A 22,319-nucleotide genomic window follows, 5' to 3' on the forward strand; every position below is an offset into this window, starting at 1 on the left:
CGTTTTACACCAGGGCCTGCAAATTCCGTAGCCAGTGCTGGGCCTCACGGACAGCAGGGGCCGTGGACGTCGGGGTACAGCAGAGGCCGGCCTTCCCGGCTCCCCCAGCCCCGGCCCCAGCGGCCGTCGAGGGTCTCCCCCCGTCACATGTCCTGCACCCACCTTGCTGGGGCCTCTCCCATCAGTCCCGCTGGGCCGCCCCCACCGCCGCCTCCCGGCTGGGCCCTGCCTCCCCCGTCCCAGCGCAGTCCCCCCGCCGTCCTCCGGGGCCCAGGCCTTGGAGGCCAACCCCCGGGCCTCGTATCATTCATGGATAGTTCCGTGCGTATCATTAAAAGACAGAAAAAGCTGTTTCACGAAGCTGTGCCACCACTGCCTGGCCTGAGGACGGGAGCAGTCCTTGGGGGGACACCCTCCCCGCCCCGCTCTTCCGCCCTCACTCCCCTGTCCCACCGACGGCGCCTGCAGAGGGCCTCGCGCTTGGGAAGCACCTGCTGGAGAGCCTCCCTCCCACCCGTGTCCCCACCACACGGGTTGTGCTTGTCCCCGTGACCCGGAGCCCGGTGCCGCCCAGGAAGCCAAGCCTCCTTGTCTCCTAAAGGTGCTGTGCAAAGCCCTGCGGCTCCCGTGGCCCCGGGCTCCTGGGCAGCAGAGCCGCCTTCTGCTCCGGGGCACTGGGTGCCGGGAGGCTCGCGGCCTCCCCGGAGGAGGCTGCCCTTCTCCAGGCTGAGGGTTCCGTCCTTATGCTGAGCCCGTCATTCTGGTCTGACTAGAACTTTCCGGGGAATCTTGGTCCCGCTGCTTCAAAGTTGAGTCCCTCTCTGGTTCAGATCATTGGCAGCGACGGTGGGCGTCCCTTCTAGGCCGTCATGCCCACCGGCCGGGCCAGAGCGGAGGACAGAGCTCCCTGGGGGCCACCACACCCCCCACCCTCCAGCCCACGTCTGGCCATCCCAGCTGCTACGCTATTACTCAGCATCCTGAAGCCTTGGAGGGGACAAGAGTGTGGGAAGGGAGAGGACTCGTGGCCTCCGTGCTCCCTCCACTCCCTGCCGACTCCTCCTGGGGACTGTGACCCTGGCACAATGATACACTGTGAGCCACCATGTCCCAGGTTTCAGACACTTGCTAGTTGTTCTGGAAACTTCCTCCTTTCGTGCTGCAGGGTCATTACAACCCCCAAACGCGGCTCCCTCCCAGCAGCTGAGGCCTGAGGGGGCACAGGTTCTTTGTGGCCCAGGCCACATTGAGGGGAAACAGCCTGAGCTGAGTGTTCAGCTGAATCTTTAAGCTCCAGGAGACCTGGAGGCTGGGGCTGGTCATGCTACTGGGGGAGGGGGGAGGGAAGTCAAATGTGGGAGGAGGAGAGGCAGCAAATAAGGTGCCGATCCATGAAGTCAGGGACGTCAACAGTACAGGCCCCAGTGCGTACAGAGTGGGAGGCGAGAGCCTGCCGGAGGTGAGGGCACAGCTTCAGAGGAGGTCACTTGGGCACGGGCGACGAGGGAGGGACTTCCTCAGCAGAGGGAACAGGATGGGGAAAGCCTGCGGTTCTTGGAGCACACACGTCCAGGGATGGCTGGGAAGTCCTTCGTGCCGGAGGGATGCTGAGGAGCGGTGGTGAGAGACCGGAACGGCTCCCTGAGCCGGGCCACGGGAGACTTTGTGCATCCCGCCGCGGGACGTGGCTTCACCAGTGGGCAATGGGGAAGCGTACAGACTCCTGACCAAAGAAGTGGCCCTCGGATTTGTGTTAGAGAAAGATAAGCCTGGCAGCTGTTTGGAGAAGGGAGCTGAGGGCCGGAGAAGCAGGAGGGGAAGAGACCAGGTAGGAGGCTATCACGAAGCCCAGGCAGGAAGTGATGAGATCCTGGACCACGGCTGAGCAGGGAGCACAAGGAAGAGGAGGTGAATTCTCTAGACCCTTCTGGGGCTCCAGGTCATGATGCAGAGGCGGGGAACGGCAGGAAGAGGGGAGGATTGTCAAGACTCGCCGGCCAGGTAGATGTCGATGCTTATAACCACAACAAGGAACACGGAGGGGAAGGTGAGGACGGGAATCGAGATGACGACTTGTTGCGGCGACAACAAAACTTAAATGCCTAACACGTGGGCATCAGTAAGGATCTTAGGGTCAGGAAAGAGACCTGGGCTTGAGCTGTGGATTTGGGAGTCGTAGGTGTGTAAGTAACAACCAAAATCACCAAGAGGAAAGGATTTAAAGAATAGGGGCAGGGAGGGGTGCCTGGGGGGCTCAGCAGTCAAGCGTCTGTTGTTGGCTCAGGGCGTGACCCCAGAGTCCCGGGATCGAGTCCCACATCCGGCTCCCTGCACGGAGCCTGCTTCTCCCTCTGCCTGTGTCTCTGCCTCTCTCTCTCTCTCTCTCTGCATCTCTCTTGAATAAATAAATAAAATCTTAAGAAAAAAAAGGAATAGGACATGGAGACTGGCACATTATTCAATGAAATACAACTTCTATCCTTTGAGGTCAACAAAACCATAATGAGATACACTTCAGGCCAACGAGGCTGGCTATAATAATAATTAAAAAAAACAGACAATAATGTGTGGTAGGGAGGATCTGGAGAAAATGGAGCTCCGTACATTGCTGGTGGGAATGCAAAATGGTGTAGCAGCCTTCAAAACCAGTTTGGCAGTTTCTCAAAAAGTGAAATATAGAGTTTTCATATGACCCAGCAAATTCACGCCTGTGTATAAACCCAAGAGAATCGTGAACATAGGTCCACGCAAAACTTACGCGCAAACGTCCACGGCAACGTTATTCATAATAACCAAAAGTAAAAAAAATAATAATAATAACCAAAAGTGGAAACCACCCAAATACCACCAGCTCCTGAGTGGATCACCAACGTGTGGCCTCCACGAAGGAATGGTACTCAGCCGTGAGAAAGAATGCCGCTGCGACACGGATGACTCTTGAAAGATACCGTATGAAAGATACCCCCAGGCTCCAAAGACCACATTCTGTGTGACTCCATTTCTACAAAATGTCCAGAATAAGCAAGACCATGGAGACAGAAAGCAGATACGTGGATGCAGGGCCTGTGCAGGCAGAGAGGAACTGGCGAGTCATTGCTCATGGGTCTGGCGTGGTGAAAATGTTCTGAGTTAGGTAGTGGTGCTGACTGCACAACTTCGTGAATATACTAAAAAACTAGCGAATTGCACACTTTATTGTCATTAACGTTGTTATTTAATTTTTTATTTTACTATTTTTTTTAAAGATTTATTTATTTGAAAGAGGATGTGTGGGGGAGGGACAGAGGGGGAGAGAGAGAATCTCAAGCAGACTTCCCACTGAGCGCACGGCCTGACGTGGGGCCCCGTGAGATCATGACCTGAGCTGAAATCAATAGTTGGATGCTCAGCTGGCTGAGCCACCCGGGCACCCCTGAGATTTTATTTTCAAGTAATCTCTACACCCAACGTGGGGCTGAAACTCGTAACCCCGAGATCAAGAGTGACATGCTCCACCGGCTGAGCCAGCCAGGCGCCCCTGAATCACACACTTTAAAAGGGTGAATTTTTGTAGCATGTGAGTAATATCTTAATAAAAGCAATTTTAAGGTAATGAAGAGAGATTTTAGTCTTAATTACACAATGATAGAAGGGTTATGCTAAACAAAATCTCACTTTACATACTATCTTGTTTTGCCTTTTTTTTTTTTTTTTAGATTTTATTTATTTATTCATGAGAGACCCAGAGAGAGAGGCAGAGACACAGGCAGAGGGAGAAGCAGGCTCCATGCCCGGAGCCCGACATGGGACTCGATCCCAGGACTCGGGGGTCACGCCCTGGGCCGAAGGCAGATGCTTCACCACTGAGCCCCCCAGGCACCCCTTGTTTTACTTTCTAAAGGATAACAAATAAAGAACTCAAAGTGTAAAAAGGAAAACAAACAAAAAACCCCAAAAAACCTATATGCCGGAGACCACAGTTGGAACCACTGCATTGTAGACGGGCACCATCCAGCCGAAATATAACGTGAGCTATATAATCAATTTTAAACGTTCTAAGGTAAAAAGAAACAAGTGAAACTAACTTAATGTTTTGAAAACGTGTATCTTTTCAATATATAATCAATATAAAGTCATTAATAAGATTTTACATTCCTTCCTTCTTGCTCAATCTAAAATCTGATGTGCTTTTCACTCTTCTGGCACATTCCGTTCCGGACTGGCCCCGTATCAGTGCGTGACCCCACACGGAGCAAGTGGTATCATATCGGGGAGTTCAGATCCGGAATGATGGTCTCTTCCCATTTGGGCCTGATGTATTTTCCTCTGTTTATTTCCACGTATGATGAGCAATATGAAAACCCCTAAATAATAAAGGGTTTGTGTGGCTGGCTCCAGTGTCATTAGGCAGAGACAAGCTGGGAAGACCACAACCTCTTCCGCAGCCAGGCTGGGGGAGAAGGACCTCAAGGGAGAAGGGGAGCGGCAATCTGGAAGAGGAGAGAGAAGCTAGGTGAGCGAGTCTTTGGGGTCTATGTTAGGAGAAGGGCGCAGGGAGCCAGAGGGCAAGGGTCCTGCGGGATGGGAGGAGGAGTCACCCCAGAACAGCCAGGAGCGTTTCCTGCCAGCCGTGTCCCGGGGCTTCTCTGAGGGCAGGGAGGCCAGTGCCCACCTGCGACAGCACAGTGTTTGCAGGATGCCGCGTGGTGACAAGCGCCAAGGCAGCCACCAGGACTGAGCCGACCCCAGAAAAGGGTGCCCCGGGGATGTTTCGTCCATGAATGAGCAAATGCATCTCCCGTTCAAGCGGAGTCCAACAGGAAAGCCCAAGAGACAGATATTTTTCCCCTAAGTTACGCAGTTTGTTGGCACCTGAAGTTAGAAGAAAGAGTTGCTTGCTCAGCAGCTGGGTAACCTCCGAGCTTCTCCACCTGTCGAGCAGGTAAAGCCTGCGGAGGGCGGCGGGATTAAGGGAGCCCGAGGTGGGGAAGCGGCACCGGGCCTACCTGCAGGCCCCTGGCATAAGGCGCTCTCCTCTTCCTCTCGGGAAGGAGAAGGACGCCTCACGCCCAGGCCTGGGTGGCAGCTGTGGTGCGTGCACCTGCACCGCTTGGGGCAGGGCCCCCTGCAAGCGGGGGCCGGACTAACTGAGCTGCCCATCTTGACATCCTCCCTAAGATCTGGAATCTTCCAAGGCTGGAGCCTCTATCCTCTCTTTAAGTGGTAACAAGTCCTTCCTCCCAGGACAGCTGGAAGCCAGGCACACGTGTTCCCTCTGCGGCGCAACCCGCTGACCCATTCCCGGGAGCCTCGGTGAGGGGGAGGTGGTTCACCCTGTTTGGCAGGTGCGCCAACATCAGGAACTTGATCCCCTAGAAAACAGCGCGTGTGGCCTCGTGTTGGCCTGGGCTGTGGAGTGTGTCCTGAGAGTGACCACCGGTGCCTTCCTCTCCAGCGCCCGGTGAGTCTTCCCCCTCCCTGGGGAAGGGTTTTGCTTCCCCAGCTGGCCGTGAGTCCCAGCCGGACGGCCTGCTACCCATCCTATTTATCATCCCGTTTGGCCGGCCCCACCTCTCTGGGGATGGGTGCCAGAGGCCGGGGAAGGAGCCTGTGCTCTGGGATCTGTGTGGGCCCTTGGAAAATACATTTATTAGAAACCATGTAAATGTCCAAATATAGACATAGGGCCCAAGCAGGCCATACGATGCCTTAAGGTTTAATGCTGACATCCACTGAAATGATGTGTGGGAAGAATTTTCAGTGACGTGGACAGTGACTGTACTCTGATAAGAAAAAAAGCAGGAAACACAATTTGTGTGACTGTGTGTGAGTGAACACAGCGGCTCAGCCACAGGGGGACGTGCACACAGACGCATGCGCTCCCCAACCTGACGGTGGCTGCTCCCTGGAGCTAATGAAGAGGAACCGGTGCTGTTTCCCCCGTGTTTGGCGGGTTGGCTATCATGAGCCTTGTTCGTTATGCAGGTCGCCCTCGCTTTTCAGAAGCTGGCCCTGCGCCTCTTTGCTTTCGGGAGACTGATGCTACTGCCTGTTTTCCCGACTGAAAGGAAGCTGAAGCCATCCTCGCTTCTAGGAGGAAAGGGGGAAAGCAGAAATAGCAGCCGCGCCGGCTGGTGGGGGCGGCCTGGGGCAGCGCGAGGGGGACCCCCCCAACCACACCCACACCCCTGCCTCCAGCCGCCAGGGCTCCCAACTGTATCTGCGGCCCCTTGCTCCCCCTCTGCTCAACGTCCGTCCACCTGTCCCTGCATCCATCAGCAAGATGTGTCCTAAGGTATCAGAAAAGCCTTTTGGGGTCTGGGAATGCTCAGAACAATTTCCATATAAATCGGTGGCAGGAGCTTCTTTGCTCTGTGCCATTTCTGCTTGCAAACACTTCACAGGAAGGCCCTGCTTCCCAGTAGTGGGGAATCCCGTGATTAGAGGCTACGTTTGAAGAAAGTACATCTGGGGGCGTCTGCGGGGCTCAGTGGTGAGCGTCGGCCTTCAGCTCGGGTCGTGATCCCAGGGTCCTGGGAGCAGGCCCCACGTTGAGCCCCGATTCAGGCTCCCTGCTCAGTGCAGGGTCTGCTTCTCCCTCTGCCCCTCCCTCTGCCCATGCACTCTCTCTCTCTCTCTCTCTCTCTGTCAAATAAATAAATAAAATCTTTAAAAAAAAAAAGTACATCTAGAAATATCACCTCCATGCTTACGTACCACCCCCTATTTCCACCTTTAAGATAAGGATCATAGACGGCGGGGCGGGGCGGGGCGGGGCGGGGGAATCTCCTTGCCCTCCAGAGTCTTCAGTACTCTGAGGTCATTATTAAGCATTTTCTTGGTGATTTCAAATACACTATGTTTGTCAGTGCAGTAAAGGACCCGGGACAGGTAGGTCACCAGTCAGCGGCAAGCGCCAGAGACGCTCCCGTTGGAGCAGTTGACATGATGCATCTTGGGGAAACTTGATACAAGCAAGATGGCTCGACGTCATCCTCCATCAGCGGGATTCCAGGAGAAAACGGAAGTCCTCGATGCCTGAGGCATGGTTGTGAGTAACGGATTAGCGTCTGTCCTGTATATCCAGAATGGGACCTGCCATTTTGCATCTTTGGGAGAATTGAGGAAATAATCAGTTCAGTAATTTCCTGTAGGGCTGAGTTCTCTTGAAGAGCCCTGGCTGAGAAGAGCAGATTGTTTGTCTACGAGGACCTAACAGGACTGGTATGTCCAGACCTTCTGGGTCATCGTACCCACATATCCCAAAAGGGTGGGTGCTCTGAATCCCAGGACAGCTCTCCTGGTGGATGTGTGGGGCCCAAAGAGGTCATCCCCTTAAGGTCTCTAGAGGAGCCATATTACTTTTTCTAGATCTAGAGCCAAAGTGGCTGTACTTCTCCAGACATCCTAGGGAAGCACTCGGCAAATGGGAGCTGCTGGCCTCGGGCTGGCTGTGTACAGAACAAATTATTACTGTCCTCTTTAGGGTGTATCTGTGGCCCCAGAGATCATGGGCGAACTTGATTGGGTCGAGTGAAAAATGTCAGCCTACAATCTCAGATCCCTGGAGAGCTGGGAAAGAGGAGAACATGGAAGGAAAAAATGGAAAAAGTTAAAAAAAATGAGTCCTCCAGGCTCATTCTGTCCAGAACAAACTGAAAGGGAAATATGGCAATGACCCATCCCAACGATGCAGATTCCAGAGTGCAAACTTCTGGGCTGACTTAATTGGTTGTTTACAGAAACTGGGAAAAAAAGAATCACTGCCAAGTTGCCTTCAGTTTGAGGATCTGGACATAAAAAATCATATTTTCTTTCTACTATTACTTCCTCTAAGTAAGCTCTATGCCCAGCATGGGGCTTGAACTCATGACCCACTGTCCAGAGTTGCCTGCTCTACCAACTGAGCTAGCCAGGTGCCCCCAAAATCATATTTTCAAATCGTCTCAGAAGAGTTTAGATGAATTCAGAACTCCTGCAGATTCAGTCAAGTGTGACAAGAACGGCATTTGTAAACTATTCGTCCTCCATTCCCTCAACATTTACTGAGCCCGGCGCTCTGCTCGCTGCTGGGGACACGGAGACGCGGAAGAGTCAGGCCTGGCTCCCAAGAAGCCACAGAAACAGACAACGCCGAGACGGTGTGTTAGGTGTGCGTGGGCTGCGGAAGGTGACAGGGGCTGCAGACAGGTGGTGCTTTGAGCACACACCCCAGGAGGGGTCGAGGGATCGGGGCGTAGGAAGCTGTCACCTGAGCTGAGCCTTGAAAGGATCCCGATGGGTGAGGCCCGGGTGGGGCCGGCATCCCAGAGGTGGCGGCGTGTGCACAGGCAGAGGACGCAGATGAAGCGTGGCCCCCCTGGAGAACCTGTGCTCGAGTGTGACTGTAGCAAAGGGTAAAAGTCAAGGAGAAGAGCATTAGTAGCTCCAGAGATAGGGCGGCGCTGGGCTGCCAAGGGCCTCCTAAGCCGGACTGAGGAGTGTGAATTTGATCATGGAGGTTATGTTGAGCAATGAAGGCTTTTACGCAGCAGAGTGTCGAGCTCATGATTCCATTTTATAATAAGACACTGGCAGCTGTGGGGGGGATGGATTGCAACGAGGTGAGAAGAGAGACAGATCGGGTGGGAGGTCACGGCATGCTGCGGCTGATAAGCGATATGGGTGACAGCAGAACGGCGACAGGGAGGAGGGGGAGCGCCGGGAGAGGTGGCACGGGTCCCTGGACGGGACCGCGTCACCAGGAGAGCCGCGAGCCCTGCGAGGGGTGAGAGCAGGAGAGTCCCCAGGGTTCCGCCCAGGTGTGCCTCCATTCACCCAAGTGTAGAATGCAGGGGGGAAAGCAGGCTGAGGGGTGGGGTGAGGTGACTATGATTAATTTATTTTTAGACGAGTTGAATCTGAGACACTTGAGGAGTCCAAGAGGCAAGTGAATGATCTAGAACTCAAAATAGAGATCTAGGCCAGAGATGGAGACAGAGCACACGGCTGGTAGCTGGACCGTGGGGTTGGACGAGGATACCCACGCGGCGGCATAGGGAGCCCGGGGCCCTGAGAAACCACATCCCGAGGCGTCGGAGGAAGAGCCGCCCTCAGAGGAGATGAGGAAGGAACGGAGGCGGGAGGGACAAGAGAGCCAGGTGACAGGTGACGAGTGTGGTGTCTTGGCACTGAGAGGGGTATTTTGAGAAGGAGCGAGTAGCTGATACCACAAGGTAACGGCGGGAGAACTGAGAAAGCACCCCCGGCTGAGCCACCCGGGGCCCCAACACCTCCCAGCTCCCGGGCCCAGGTGAGAGTCCCTGTAGACACGACTCCCTGCAGCTCGATGGTGGCCTGAGGGAAGGAGAGAAGGTGAGAACTGGACAGAGAAAGCCCCGAGGAAGGAATGTTGAAGAGGGAGGAAGGGGGGAGGAGGGGGGAGGGAAGGAGGGGGGTGGGGAAGAAGGGGGTGACAGGGAGGGAGGGGGAGGCAAGGGAGGGGGAGGGGAGGAAGGAAAGGAGGGGGAGGGGAGAAGGGGGAGGCAGAGGGGGGTGACAGAGAGAGGGAGGCAGGGAGAGGAGGGTGGAGAGGGAATGGGGGAGGGAGGGAGGGAGATGGAGGGGCATAGGGAAGGACGGAGGAGGGTGGGGAGGGAGGGAGGGAGAGGCTGAGAGAGGACAGATGCTTAGAGGAGCCAGCCTCTGAGGACAGGGGGAGCACAGGCTGGGACAGGAGGAGGGACGGCTCTTCGGTCTTCCGTGACCCGGGAGAGGAGGGCTCCCTGCTCCCCGATGCGGGCCAGCCCCAGACCCCGAGGCCACGCCCGAGGTGCCCACCGGGCTGAGCCACCGCTGCCCCGGGGGGCAGATCCCGAGTGGGGGCCGAGGCTCCCCAGCAGCTGGCTGCTCCCAGCTTGGGTCGGGTGCCGGGGGGCACTGGGCCCGGCTTGGGGCTCCCTGCTCCGAATCCTCGCCCCTCAGGGCAGAGAAAAGCCAAAGCTCCCGCGGTTTCCGCGACGCAGCGATTCCAGCCCCAGGTGTGTTCCCGGCACCGGGGCAGTCGCAGGGGCACCAAGAGGTGCCAGAGCCCCAAACTGTCCACGACCCAGACGTCCCTGCCCTTCCAGTGACCGCGGACACAGAGCGCGGCCCGTTGGGCTCGCGGCCCCTACGCAGCGACGGCGACAGAAAGGCTGCGGCGACGGTTGAGTGTCACCCACACAAAGCGGAGTGAACGCAGCACAGGAAAGGCCCCTTGCTGTGCTGTGCGAGCACGTCCGTGCGCGTCATATACGTGAATAATGTGCATGAACACGTGCTGCGTATGTAAGCGCTGCGAGTGCGGCACAGACACGCGCGACACTTGAAAGCCGCGGGACTCGCCTACAGGGTGGGAGGCAGAGGGGCTCCCGGGAGCACCGGCCTGGGGGGGGCGGGGTCCTGCTCTCCTCCGGGCTCCCGCTGGGAGAGTCTTGGAGCTCTACGGTTGTGTTTTGGACACTTTTCTGTGCGTGTTTTATATTTCAACAAACACAAAGTGTCGGAAAAAAATCCATTATCATCAAGCACAAAAGGAGACACGGAAAAGGCGTTAAAGCCCCACGTCGGGTCCCCTGCTCGGCGGGCCCCGTCCTTCCCCCTTTGTGCTCTCTTTCGGTCTCTGTCGAACAAATAAAGTCCTTTTTAAATTTTTAAAAATTAAAATCAAAATTTTAATTTTTAAAAAATTAATGCTCGTCGGAGGCTCGCAGCGAGCACACAGTCGGCCCCATGGCCCGGTGCCCCCTGCCCGCCTCGCGAACCCCGCCGCGTGGGCACGGGTGGCCCCGGGGACAGAAGACGGCTGCACCCGAGGTGAAAATCTGCTGGATTTCCGAGCAGCTCGGAGCTGGCTGTCGTCTGGGGACGGTTCGCGGGCCGGAGCTCAGATCCCGAAGTGTTTCCGTGTTTTCTCGACCTCACCCACGGAGCACTGAGCATTTTTCTTGTGACCCGACATTTAACCTCTGACGGAAGGTGACAGCTCGTAGGTCTCCCGGCTTCAGCCCCCGGCCCTTGCTCCTGTGAAGCGGCTCCGAGCGTCCCCCCACCTGTCTCCCTCCCCCCTGGCCGCATCTCGGCTCCCAGTGCCTAACGAGGGGGGAACGAAGGCCTGGGCCCGGGCCTCTGCTCTTCTCCTCCGGCCTCCCCACGGGAGCTCTTCCAGGCTCGCGGTTTTAAGGGTCACCTACCTGCACGCTAGCGGCTCTGGGGCTGCACGCGGAGCTCCAGGCCCCCATGGGCCGCTGCGCCCAACACTTGCTCTCAGACGACCCCCAAGCACCACGAACGTAACCTGTTCAGACCAGAGCTCTTGATCTCCTCGAAACCACCCCTCCTGGCCTGCTTCAGCGAAGGGCCCCAAACCTAGGGGGTGGCTGAGGCAGGCCCGGCCGCGCCCACTGCTCTTCCCCCGTGAGTCCACGCTCCGGGTGTCCCCTAGATCTGGCCCCGTGGCCTCTTGCCGGAGCTTCGTACCCTCATACCCTTCCAGCTGGTCTCCCTTCTCCCCCCGTCTTGCCCTCCTACGTCTACTCATCTGAGAGCCCACACAGCGATGGATCCTTTTAGGAACCTCGATCGCGTCACCTCTCTCCCCTGCTCAAAACCCTCCGGTGACGACTCGCCGCACTTGGAATAAAAACTCCCTCTGCTGAGCCATAAGGTCCCTTCATTATCTGAATCCCGCTTACTTCGGGGGCCTTATCTCCTCCAACCTCCCCCCCACCGCCCCTCACGCACCCTGCTCCTGTTACACCGGCCTGGCCTGGCGTTTCCTCTGACACTAAACCTGCTCCCCTACCAGGGCCTTTCTGCTTGCTGTTCCCTCCACCTGGAAAGCTTCCCCCAGACCTTCCCGTTGGCCGGCTCCTTTGTCACCTCTTGGGCGAGGTCTTCCCTGACCACCTTACGGGAAATCATCATAGACCCTCTCCCGGAAGTGCATTCTTCCCTTTATATGTATGTAGCATGTGTGTCATACGTGATGTGCATGTGTCATATGCGATCTATCTAGGTAAACGGGTTCTCCGGCTCACCCATTGGAACAGAAGCGCCACGAGGGCAAGGACCTCGTCTGTCTTGTTCAGTGCCCTGTGCCAGTATTCGGAAAGCACCTCGTATAATAGAAACTCCTAATAGTCGAAGGATTGATGATCTAATGGAGTCCTCCTCCCTCCTTGTAGATATAAAACATATTTCCTAAATCCTGCCTATGAAAAGAATTCTGAGAACGGGAACGGGTGGAGGGGAGAGCGGTGAAGGAAGGGAGGAAGTCACACGTAGGGGCCCTCACTACTGGGCTTCCAACCCCGCGCTCGCCACGTGCTTTATGCATATGATTTATATGATTTTGCTAAAACCTCACAGCTAACCTATGACTAGGTGTTATTTCCATTTTAAAGATGGGGAAACTCAGGCTCCGAGAGGTAAAGCAATTTGTTCCGGTCCCGCAGCCGGCAACCAGCAGAGCAGGATCTGAACCCAAGTCCAGATGGTCTGTGGAGACCCTATGCTGTGCGCCGACTCCATACATTCCGCACCCAGAGCTTCCCCGGAAGGTCTGCCCCTGGGATGCTCCACCTGGCTCTGCTGGCCCCGCTGGCCTGATCCAGAAGTCGGGGCCGAGGGAGTGACCACTTGCAGAGCCCGTGGGTCCGTGGGTCCTTCGTGGGGGAGGGCAGGTGAGGGGCGGGGCTGTGAGGGAGCGGGAGGCCTGGCTGCCCTGAGCAGCACCCCGCCAACCCCGCGGCCGTCCCTACAGCCGACCCCAGGGACAGGTGGAGCCAAATTTGTCCGAAGTGGCCTAGGCTTTTCTGAGCTCGTGGAAGCTGCAGACAAGGAGAATTCACCAGTCCTGAACCTCCCCTCCATCTCCCTTTAGCTCCTACTCTGTGTTTCCAACTCGGCCACCCAGGGGGCCACTAGAGCCTGGGGCGTAAAATAAAGTGGCCTCAGAGGAATCAAGGCAAGGGGGCGCCGGGGTGGCTCGGTCGGTGAGGCATCTGCCTTCGGCTCATGTCACAGTCCTAGAGAGCCGGGATCGCTCAGGTCATGGTCCTAGGGGCTCGGGGTCGCTCAGGTCAAGGTCCTGGGGGCCCAGGGTCACTCAGGTCAAGGTCCTAGGGGCCCGGGGTCACTCAGGTCAAGGTCCTGGGGGCCCGGGGTCACTCAGGTCAAGGTCCTAGGGGCCCGGGGTCACTCAGGTCAAGGTCCTGGGGGCCCGGGGTCGCTCAGGTCAAGGTCCTGGGGGCCCGGGGTCACTCAGGTCACGGTCCTAGGGGCCTGGGATCCTGGGATCAAGCCCCACATCGGGCTCCCTACTCAGTGGGGAGTCTGTTTTCCGTCTACCCTCCCCCTTGGTCCTGCTCGTTCTCTTTCATGCTCATGCTTTCATTCTCTCAAATAATTTTTTAAAAAGTCTTAAAAATAAGAAATCAAGAGAAAGGGGCCAGGCAGGAAGTAGCTAAACCCGCCGCCTTTCCCTGAAGCTAGCTGCCTGCCTCTCTGCCTCGTTTCTGCCATTTCCTCACTCCTGCTGACAGGTTGTCTCTTGATCTCATTAAAGATGAACAAACACACACACACACACACACAAAAGATGAACAAACAAACCCAAAAGGTCGACTTGGCATCTCCACAGTACACAGTCTGAAGGGCTTAGGGGAGGGGAGCGCCCACGACGCGCCTCGGCCAACCTCGTCCTCGCCACAGCCCTTGGAGGCGCTGCCGTCTTCCTCCTGGAAGCTCAGTGACCAGAGAGCAGTGGCAGCGCCGCTGGCCCAGGGCCCCGGCAGGCGCACGAGCAGGTTGAGACCTGGCCCCGGCTTCCAACACCCGCGGGCTTTCTGTTCCCCACCCCCCCGGGGTGAAGGGAGCCCGTAGGGGAGTAGGGGAACGGATACTCGAGCCCAGACCCCTTCTTTGCCGGTTATGCCCCAAGAGGTCTGATAAACGAGAGGGCACAGCCCGACCTGGAAAGGTCTGGAAGGGTCGGCGCAGGATGCTCTAGCTCCCCACCTGGCCATTGGCGGGCACGTCCGAGACAGGAACTTCGTCCCTTGGGTGGAAGGAGAGGCTGGGGGAGGGGAGCCGGGTGGGATGAGGACCTGACTCCAGCCCGGGTGTCTGCTCACATAGGCTCTCCCCGCCTCGGCGCGGACACCCGGGAGCCCCCAGCCCGCCAGACGCCAGGAGAAATCTCCCCTTGCTCCATGGGCTCATACCCCTCCACCATCGCACCCCCTGCGCCCCAGGGGGCCGCTTCATTTCTGCATCTCCTCGTCGGCCCTGTGTGCCCCGCCCCCTCCTGCCAGGCTCATCCACGCTCCCTCTGCCCGAGCTCATCCCCGCGGGCACCGGGGATGGGTGGCGCCACCGTGGAGCGGGTGCTGGGGCCTCGGGGCTTAGAGTCCATCGAATCCAACGCCGCACACGCACAGAGGAGAACGTATAGAACAGGAGCAGGAACAACAATGAAAACAAGCACCTGTGGATCCTACCACTTGTTTAAGAGATCGCGAAGCTGCGTTTTCAAACTCTGGAAGGAGGCACCTTCCACCTCCCGGGAGAGATTTTTCAACTTGTCTAACCCTCACTGGCTGCCTGCTGCTGCCTCCCCAGGTCCACGGGCCCCATCACCTCTGCTGCCCTCTCCACCCCAGCCTCCAGGGCTATTTCGGGTGTGTACCAGTCGGGGTTAATCTCCTTAATCGTTGAGTCGTGCTGCCCAGTGCACTCCTGATAGGGCCCAGCCCTCTCTCTGCAAAGGGCAAACTGAGGGCTCGTGCTGCCGGCCTCGGGCCGCCCCGGCATCCCCGTCCCTGCAGAGGGGCCGTGGACACTGGGCCACGAACGGAGCCTGGGTGGGGACGGGAGCGGCTGCGTGAGCCCGAGGCCCGAGGGGCAGGTCAGGAGGCTGGGCGACCGGCTCGTGGGGTGCTTCTGGTTAGCCCCTCAAGGGAGAACCTCAAAGAGCTTCCTCCGCCCCTGGTTCAGCTGCGCCTGCTGCTGGCTGCGTGGAGGTGCTAATCCCGGCCCCTGGTAATGCCAGGGAGAAGGACAGGGGAGGCAGGCTGCAGATTTTCTTTCCCACTTGGGAAGGAAAGAGAACACAGGAGTTGACCTGCTGGGATCAGGTTCCTGAAACCTGAGCCACGCACAAGGGTTTCACTGAACTGTTGGCCACACACCTGCCCAGGGGCTTTGTCTTCCACCTGAGCAGCAGGAGAGTCCCCGGGGGGCCCAGGCTGACAGGGCTGCCCCTTCAAAGGGAGGGAGGGAAGCCAGGGGTCAGTCCTGCTGAGCCCCAGCTCCCACTCCTAACGTTCATTCAACAAACAGAGGCGGAGGGCCCACCTTGGGCCAGGCCCCAGGTCACCGCTTGTCCTGCAGAATCACACAGGCTGGCGACGGAGGGAGGCAAGGAAACGGGGTGGGTTGGTGCCGAGGGGCACGGGAGCGCTCAGACCAGACACGGGGCCCGACCTTGCCCGGCAGTCAGGAGTGGCACCTGCGACCCGGAGGAGGCACGGGGGTGAGTAGGGGGGAGAAATGCTCATGAGGGATGGGACAAACCAACCCAGGCCGGCCCCGGAGTGTTCTCGCCACTGACGGAGAAGCCACCTGACGCCCCTTCCACCCTCGACACCCACCTGGCACGGTAGCCGGAGGATGAATCTTGGGGCCCCTCCCAACCCGCCCCCCGGAGAAACCAGAGCCCAAACTGGGCCTGCCTTCCACTCTCAGTTTCTGTCTAAAAAAAACAGCCCAACACGTTGTTGTGGGAAACGTCAAGCGTATGCACAAAAGGAGAGAGAACCGTGAGATGGGGACGCGGGCACAGCCACCCTCCGGCCTCAACAGCTGTCAGCGGTGGGCAATCCCATCTCATCCATCGCCCTCCTCAGTCCCCGTGTCCACCTTGTGCTAAAGCAAACCCCCTAATCCTATCACTTTTCCCCATAAATATTTCAGTATTTGTGTCTAAAAGGCAAGGCTAACCTTAAGAGTATGCCCCAATACCATCGCCCCACCTGTCCACCCGTGGTCCTCATATGGATGCTCCTAGTCCTGGGGGCAGGATGACGGCTCGGCCAGCGAGACCCCGTGGGCGCCCGCGGCTCCTGGGACGGCGCCCGAGCCTGTCCCAGCTCTGCGGTGGTTCTGCACGTGTGTGTCTTGTGATCCTAACTGGATGATCGGCTCTTCAGGACGGGCCCGGGTTGCTGCCCTGGTTTGCACGCTCGGAGGCAGGAAGGAGGAAGCAGAGTCCTCGAAGCCCAGCTGGCTTCACGCGGGATGCTGCGTGAGCCTAGGGCAGTTACTCAGCTTCTCTGGGCCTCAGTTTCCTGCTCTGCGCCATGGGGATTAGAACACCCATCTCCCAACAAGGGGGAGGCTTAAATAAAGGAAGGGGTGAGCACGTGCATCTCGAAGGTTCTCAGTATACGCTCATCTGACTACACTTCCTAGAGCCGGTCTACACCCCGGGTCCTCGCAGGGAGCAAAGGCCCCTGTCAGTGGGGGCTGCAGCCGCCCAGCCTGGAGCCCCTCCTGGAGCTGCTGCCCCTCCTGGCCCCGCCTTGAGTGGCGGGCTTGGCTGCTCAGCCCTCTGCGCGCACTGACGGAGGAGGGAGGGCTGGGTGGGCGGAGAAACGAGTGGTCCTTTCAAGGCCTCCACTTAGGGCTCGTTTACTATGTGCCAAGGCCATTGCCTCGCACTGTTGTCCCTCCGTTACCGCGACAATCCCGGGCTGGGCACCGTGTGGCCGAGGGGGCGAGTCACCAGGTAGCTTGCATGGGGACGAGAGGAAGGTGGGCCTCGCCCCCAGCGACCCCAGCTCGCCAACGGGAGGGGCAGCGGGCGTCCTGCCATTCACCCAGATTCCAGAGATGAGGTTAGTGGCTCGGTCACGGCCCTGACCTCCCGCCTCGCTGCTCCCACCCGCCCTCGGGCTGGACGGGGAAGGGAGGGGACAGCCTGTTGGGACAGGGCAGGGACAGCCCTGAGGCCGTCTTCCCACACCAAGGAGGCTCACGCGCCCCCACCCTCCCTGCCCTGGAGCGGCTCCGTGGGCAGAACCAAGTGCCCAAGTGCGCCCCGGCGGGGTGGGGCGGCGGGGCGGGCAGGCGAAGCTCGCCCGGGTTTCAGTCGGCGGAGGACAAGGCCTTTAGAGAATTCAGTTTCCAGAAGCACGAGAGTCAGGTCCCCACGGTCCCCGCGGTCCCCCCGGTCCCCACAGTCCCCTTGGCCTAAGCATCTCGCTGGGGATTAAGGATGCTCTGCGTTTGCCTTCAGCCCCAGGAGGGTCTTTCTGCCCACCAGACGCCCCTGGGCACAGGCCAGCCAGCAGTAGTAGAGGAGGGCCGGGCTCCAGACTGAGAGTCAGGGCCGCAGTGGGGCGCCTGCAGGGAGGCCGAGGCCTCAGGTGCGTCGGGGGCCCCCTACGTGTCCTGATGGCTGCCTCGAAGCCGCAGGCCCTGGCCGCGAGCCCCGTGTCCTCTCCACCTTCTAGATTTGCTCATCGGTGTCCAAGCCGCGTCCCGGGCACTCACCTTGCCCACGGGGTAACGGGTTTCTGAGCCTTCCCACTCCCCTCACTTTCAACTCCTTGGTGAAGCCTTAAACATGGGCGGGGGAGGGGGGGGGTCAGGGCCGCACACACGGCCCCAGGCGCCCCACCTCCCTTCCCCCAGGGGACGGGCTCTGCGACCTGTGCCGCCCCCGTCTCCTACCCGGCCGGGCGGGTCACAGGGGATCCAGGGCGAGGCTGGCCTCTCTCTCTTCCTCTGTGGGAATGGACGCGTCACTGGACGCTCTGGGCCTTGGTCTCCGCAGAAGTGGAACAAAGGACAAGGGTCCAGGCTGAACTATCTGATGCGGGAATCCCCGGGAGGGACAAGGTACGAGTCGTGGCTGGTCCCTGCCGAGTACACGAGCCGGCACGGACGCTCGGGACGGCCTCCCCGCCGAGCCTGCGCCGTGACAAGGGGCTCTACGGCTCACTCTCGGGGGGCAGGCGAGGCTGCCCCACGAAAACCCGCAGATGAACACATGGTGGGAAAGGAACCCCTCCAGCCCAACCCAGGAAAGCAGAAAGCGTTCTTCAGCCCCGCCTCCTGTGGGCAGAGGTTTCCAGAAGGGGCTCCTCGGCCTCGCCCCTCCTCTGTGCCCTCCTGGGGCAAAACCCTGCTGGCGAGGATCTCTACCCCCGAGCTGAGGGGCCGGGCTGGCCTGCCAAAGGGCTCGGTACCAAAGGGCGGAGGGGATGCTCCCCAGGAAATGCAAACCCCAACTTCCCTGGCAGGGCAGCTGAGGCCGGCAGCTTAAGGCGCATTTCCGCCTCGCAGAGCCCTGACCCCCGTCGCCCGCTTTGGCAAGCCCACCTGCCCCCCACCCCCCCGCCTCCTCCTACAGTCCGTGTGCCGCAGCTGCCCGCACGGCCGAGGGCCGGCTGTCCTCCCTGGGGTGGCCGCCAAGGCCTGCGAGCATCATTCCACCCTCGGCCCCCACCTGCCCCCAGACGCACAAGGGGTGAGATGCACGCAGAGGGGGAAGCGCTGGGGGAGGAGGATGGGGTCAGCCTGACACGAGCCTCGAGGCCCTTCTCCAGGTCCCTCTCCAGGCGGGATGCTGAGGCCGACAACCCGCCGGCTCTGGGGGGGGGCTCACCCTGGTTCAGCAGGCGCCAGCGGGCAGCCTGACATCTTTGCCAGAGGCGTCCTGGGTGCGGGGTGGGGTCCCCCGGTCCCCCCCCCTGCCGGCGCCCCGCCGCCCCTCCCCTCCCGCAGCCGCTCACTCACGTCCACGGACAGCTCCCTCTGAATAAGTTTCTTGGTCTCCTTCTCGCAGAAGTTGAGCATAGCCTCCCGGTTGTACAGGCCCGTGGCCGGCTTCTCCGTCTGGTTTCTCTGCCGCAGCCCCACAGGGATGCTCCCGTCCGGGTCCGCCGCGTCCAGCTCCTTCTCCAGCTCCTCCATCTCCTCGGGGGACAGCGTGGACAGCAGGCTGTCGATGTCGGGGTCCTCGCTCACCTGCCGGCGGTACTTGGCCACCTTAGACATCTCGGCTGATGCGGGGCCGCGGGGGGCCTGGAGGGCTGCGGGGAAGGGGGGGCCTGGAGGGCTGCGGGGCACCGGCTGGTCCGGGCGGAGCCGACGGGCTTGGGAGCAGACCCCCAGCTGGTCGAGGACGGGCTCCTCCGGCCTGCCCTGCTGTGCCACCGGTGCCCAAGTGGTAACTGCAGGCTGGCTCGGGAGCCGGGAGGGGACCCGGGAGGGGACCCTGGCGGGGGACCCAGCGGCCAATAGGGCTCGACGACCGCGGGCCCGGAGGGCACGAGCCAATCCCCACGCAGGGGCGGGCCGGCCTCGCTGTCAGAGCTGTTTGAAACTTGAGGACATTCCAGGGAATCTTGGAGCTCTGTGTGACCAAATTTAGTACCGAGCATTTAGCCTTTTAAAGACAAGGGGGCCACGCAATGAGAAAAAGATACAAAAATGCAGAGGCTGGCCGAGGGCCGGGGAGCCAGGAGAGCAGGGCGGCGGGGTCGGGGCGGGCGGCCCAGGGGAGCCCCGCCAGCCTCGGGCTTCTCCGTCGTGCGGGGACGTCGCGGGGTCTGCGTGGGCCTCGGGGCCCTGCTATCATATCCCGTTGTCTACAGGCACACGAAAGAGAGCGAGATTCCCACCCACCCCCTCGGTCTGTGAGGGGGAACCCAGGGGCGCAGCCTCTTCTTGACAGAGAGAGAAAATAAACGTTCCCTGTGTGCCCAGATTGAACCCGGCGGGCGGGGGTGGGGGTGGGGAGCAGGACCTGCACAGCCGGGCAACCCTTAAAGGACCCCTTCCCTTTCCGTGAAGTGCCAAGGCCCTTGGGAAGGGGGTTCAGACCTCCCTCCGTCCCCTCCGCGCCTTCCTTTGCTGGGCATCTGTACCCAGACCTCTGGGAGCACCGAGGCGGCTCCGGCAGGTGGCCACCCACGTATAAATCCAGAGCACGATTGAGGGTGTCTTCAGGGAAATATAATTCTGGGCTGTTGGGAGGGATACTATTGCAGCGGGTCTGGCATGTTTCATCCGAGGGCTTTCCACGGCTCATCCATCATGCCGCCTGCACAAGGCACAGAGACACCCAATCTCCTGCCCCCCCGCTCCTGCCACAAAATCCCTTCTAGAAGCCCTGGTGTAACCCATCAGGGTAGATGCTTCGATCTTTCCTGGCGTCTTTCCATCCTAAGCCAGAGAGAGACAGTCACCTGATCAGCATTTGCTGAGTCCAGGGATCGTCTGGGACAAAAACTTGGCCCTGCATTTAACGCCCACTAGTCCAGCTTTAGGTGAAGGCTGAGGAGGGGATGGCAGTGCCTGGCAGGACCGGGGTGCAGAGGCGAGGCCGGTGGCCCCAAGAGGAAGGGCTTGGACAATCCTGGGGGCTGTCCTTTGTATTTTTTTTAATCTTTATTTTTTAAAAGGTTTTTTATTTATTTATTAGAGACACACGGAGAGAGAGGCAGAGACACAGGCAGAGGGAGAAGCAGGCCCCATGCAGGGAGCCCGGCGCAGGACTCGATCCCGGGACTCCAGGATCATGCCCTGGGCGGAAGGCGGCGCTGAACCTCTGAGCCCCCCGGGCTGCCCAGGGGCTGTCCTTTTTAAAAAGCAGTCCTTGTTCTGTCCCAGAGTCAGGAAGCACGTATTTATCGTATTTATCGAGGGCTTACTACGTGTCGGTTCTAAGGGCACGGCCTGGAACTAAAGATAGACAATCAGAGTGTCTGCCTGGCTCGGTCGGAGGAGCATCTGATTTTTGATCCCAGGATCCTGAGTTCAAGCCCCATGTCGGGTGTGGAACCTACTTAAGAGGATCGGTGTGCTCCCCGCCTTCCCGCAGCTTGCTTTCCGTCAGTGAAGATGGTTAATAAATAATTTCAAATAAGTCATTAAAAAATTATAAGCCTACAAAATGCCTTAAAAGAGAAGTACAGCGGCCATAAGGAAACACAACTAGGGGAGGCTGGAGAGCAAGATGTTTCCTAGTTCAGCCTGCAGGTATTGCTACTCAGGGGTCACGCGGTTGAAACGGGGCCAGCCATGGTACCAACCTTGTTTTTGTTCTGTTTTTTGTTTTTTTTTGTTTTTAAGATTTTGTTTATTTATTCCTGAGAAAGACAAAGAGAGAGAGGCAGAGACACAGGCAGAGGGAGAAGCAGGCTCCATGCAGGGACCCCGACGTGGGACTCGATCCCGGGACCCCGGGGTCACGGCCTGAGCCGCAGGTGGACGCTCCACCGCTGAGCCAACCGGGCGCCCCCAAGGTACTAACCTTGTAAGACTGTTGTAAACCTCAGGTTCAAACATGCACGTGAACCAGGCAGCTGCTATACCTGGTACGGGGCAAACACACAACGATTATTGGCAGTTATTATAATCTTTTACCCAGTTATTTGCGATTATTTCCTCACTTCCTGGGTTCCTGTCTTCTCCCCCTCCCACCTCTTCTCTCATCTTTCTCTTTCTCTCCTTCAGCCTAAGTACCTTCAACACACATGCCCCCTTTCTCACCTGGTTCTCACGCACGCACGCATTACTTAGCCACTGCCGCGTATATATAGCCTGCCCGGCGCTACGGCGTGAGAGACACAGAAATAATTACAACAGGCTTATTCCCTTGAAAATGTATAATTTATGGTGCAAAAATGAGTTATACTATAAGGGAAAGTAAAGCAAGACAGGTGCAAGCAGTTGTTAAGAGTCCAACTGAGGACGCGGTAGTTTTGCAGGGAGCAGGCAGGGTGGGCAGCCCAGGGGGTACGGCAGAGGACCTGAGCTGGCCTGAGGCGGGCTCCAGTTTGATGCGGATGTGTCGGGTGGAAGGGATGCGTCCCGCACCTGCCAACAAGCCTCTAGCCCAACCCCACCTTGGGTCACTCAGTCTTCACTCTCTTCTCCCGCAGGAACTTTCTGGAAGAGGCATCATCTTCTGGGATCCCTGGCTCTGGAGCCGCCTTGGCCAACCTCTAGTCCCCAGCCCACTAAAAGCAGCTCTCTTTCCAGCTTCCAAAGATTTTTCTTTCTTAGGCTTTTTGCCAATAATGTTCACTCCTCCCCTAAAAAGCAATCAGGGCCTGACTGCAAATAGCCGCCTTCCGCCCCCGGGGGCGGCCTTCTTTGTACCATGTGGTCCACGTGACCTTCCCTCTGGGTCCAGTGGTCTCTTCAGAAAATAAATCCACCACCTCCAAACCTCAAGGCGGGACTCAGGGCCTCCTAACCAGTGCTCCTGCACGGAAACCCTTGCATCTCGCCGCCTCGGGGCC

The 22,319-nt window shown here is 58.7% G+C and overlaps 2 protein-coding genes across 2 annotated transcripts in view; one reads left to right on the forward strand and one right to left on the reverse strand.

Annotated features, from left to right (window-relative positions):
* The window catches only part of LMOD1 (leiomodin 1), a 34,988-nt gene extending 15,773 nt beyond the window's left edge, over nucleotides 1-19,215 (reverse strand). Inside the window, exon 1 of the mRNA XM_072733481.1 lies at nucleotides 18,805-19,215. Within this exon, the coding sequence (XP_072589582.1) occupies nucleotides 18,805-19,065 (261 nt within the window). The 5' untranslated portion in view covers nucleotides 19,066-19,215. The remainder of the gene's footprint in view (nucleotides 1-18,804) is intronic.
* The window catches only part of SHISA4 (shisa family member 4), a 102,850-nt gene that overhangs the window by 23,001 nt on the left and 57,530 nt on the right, over nucleotides 1-22,319 (forward strand). The window lies entirely within an intron of this gene.

This window comes from Vulpes vulpes, chromosome 13 (genome assembly GCF_048418805.1).
Source record: "Vulpes vulpes isolate BD-2025 chromosome 13, VulVul3, whole genome shotgun sequence".
Classification (NCBI taxonomy): Eukaryota; Metazoa; Chordata; class Mammalia; order Carnivora; family Canidae; genus Vulpes; species Vulpes vulpes.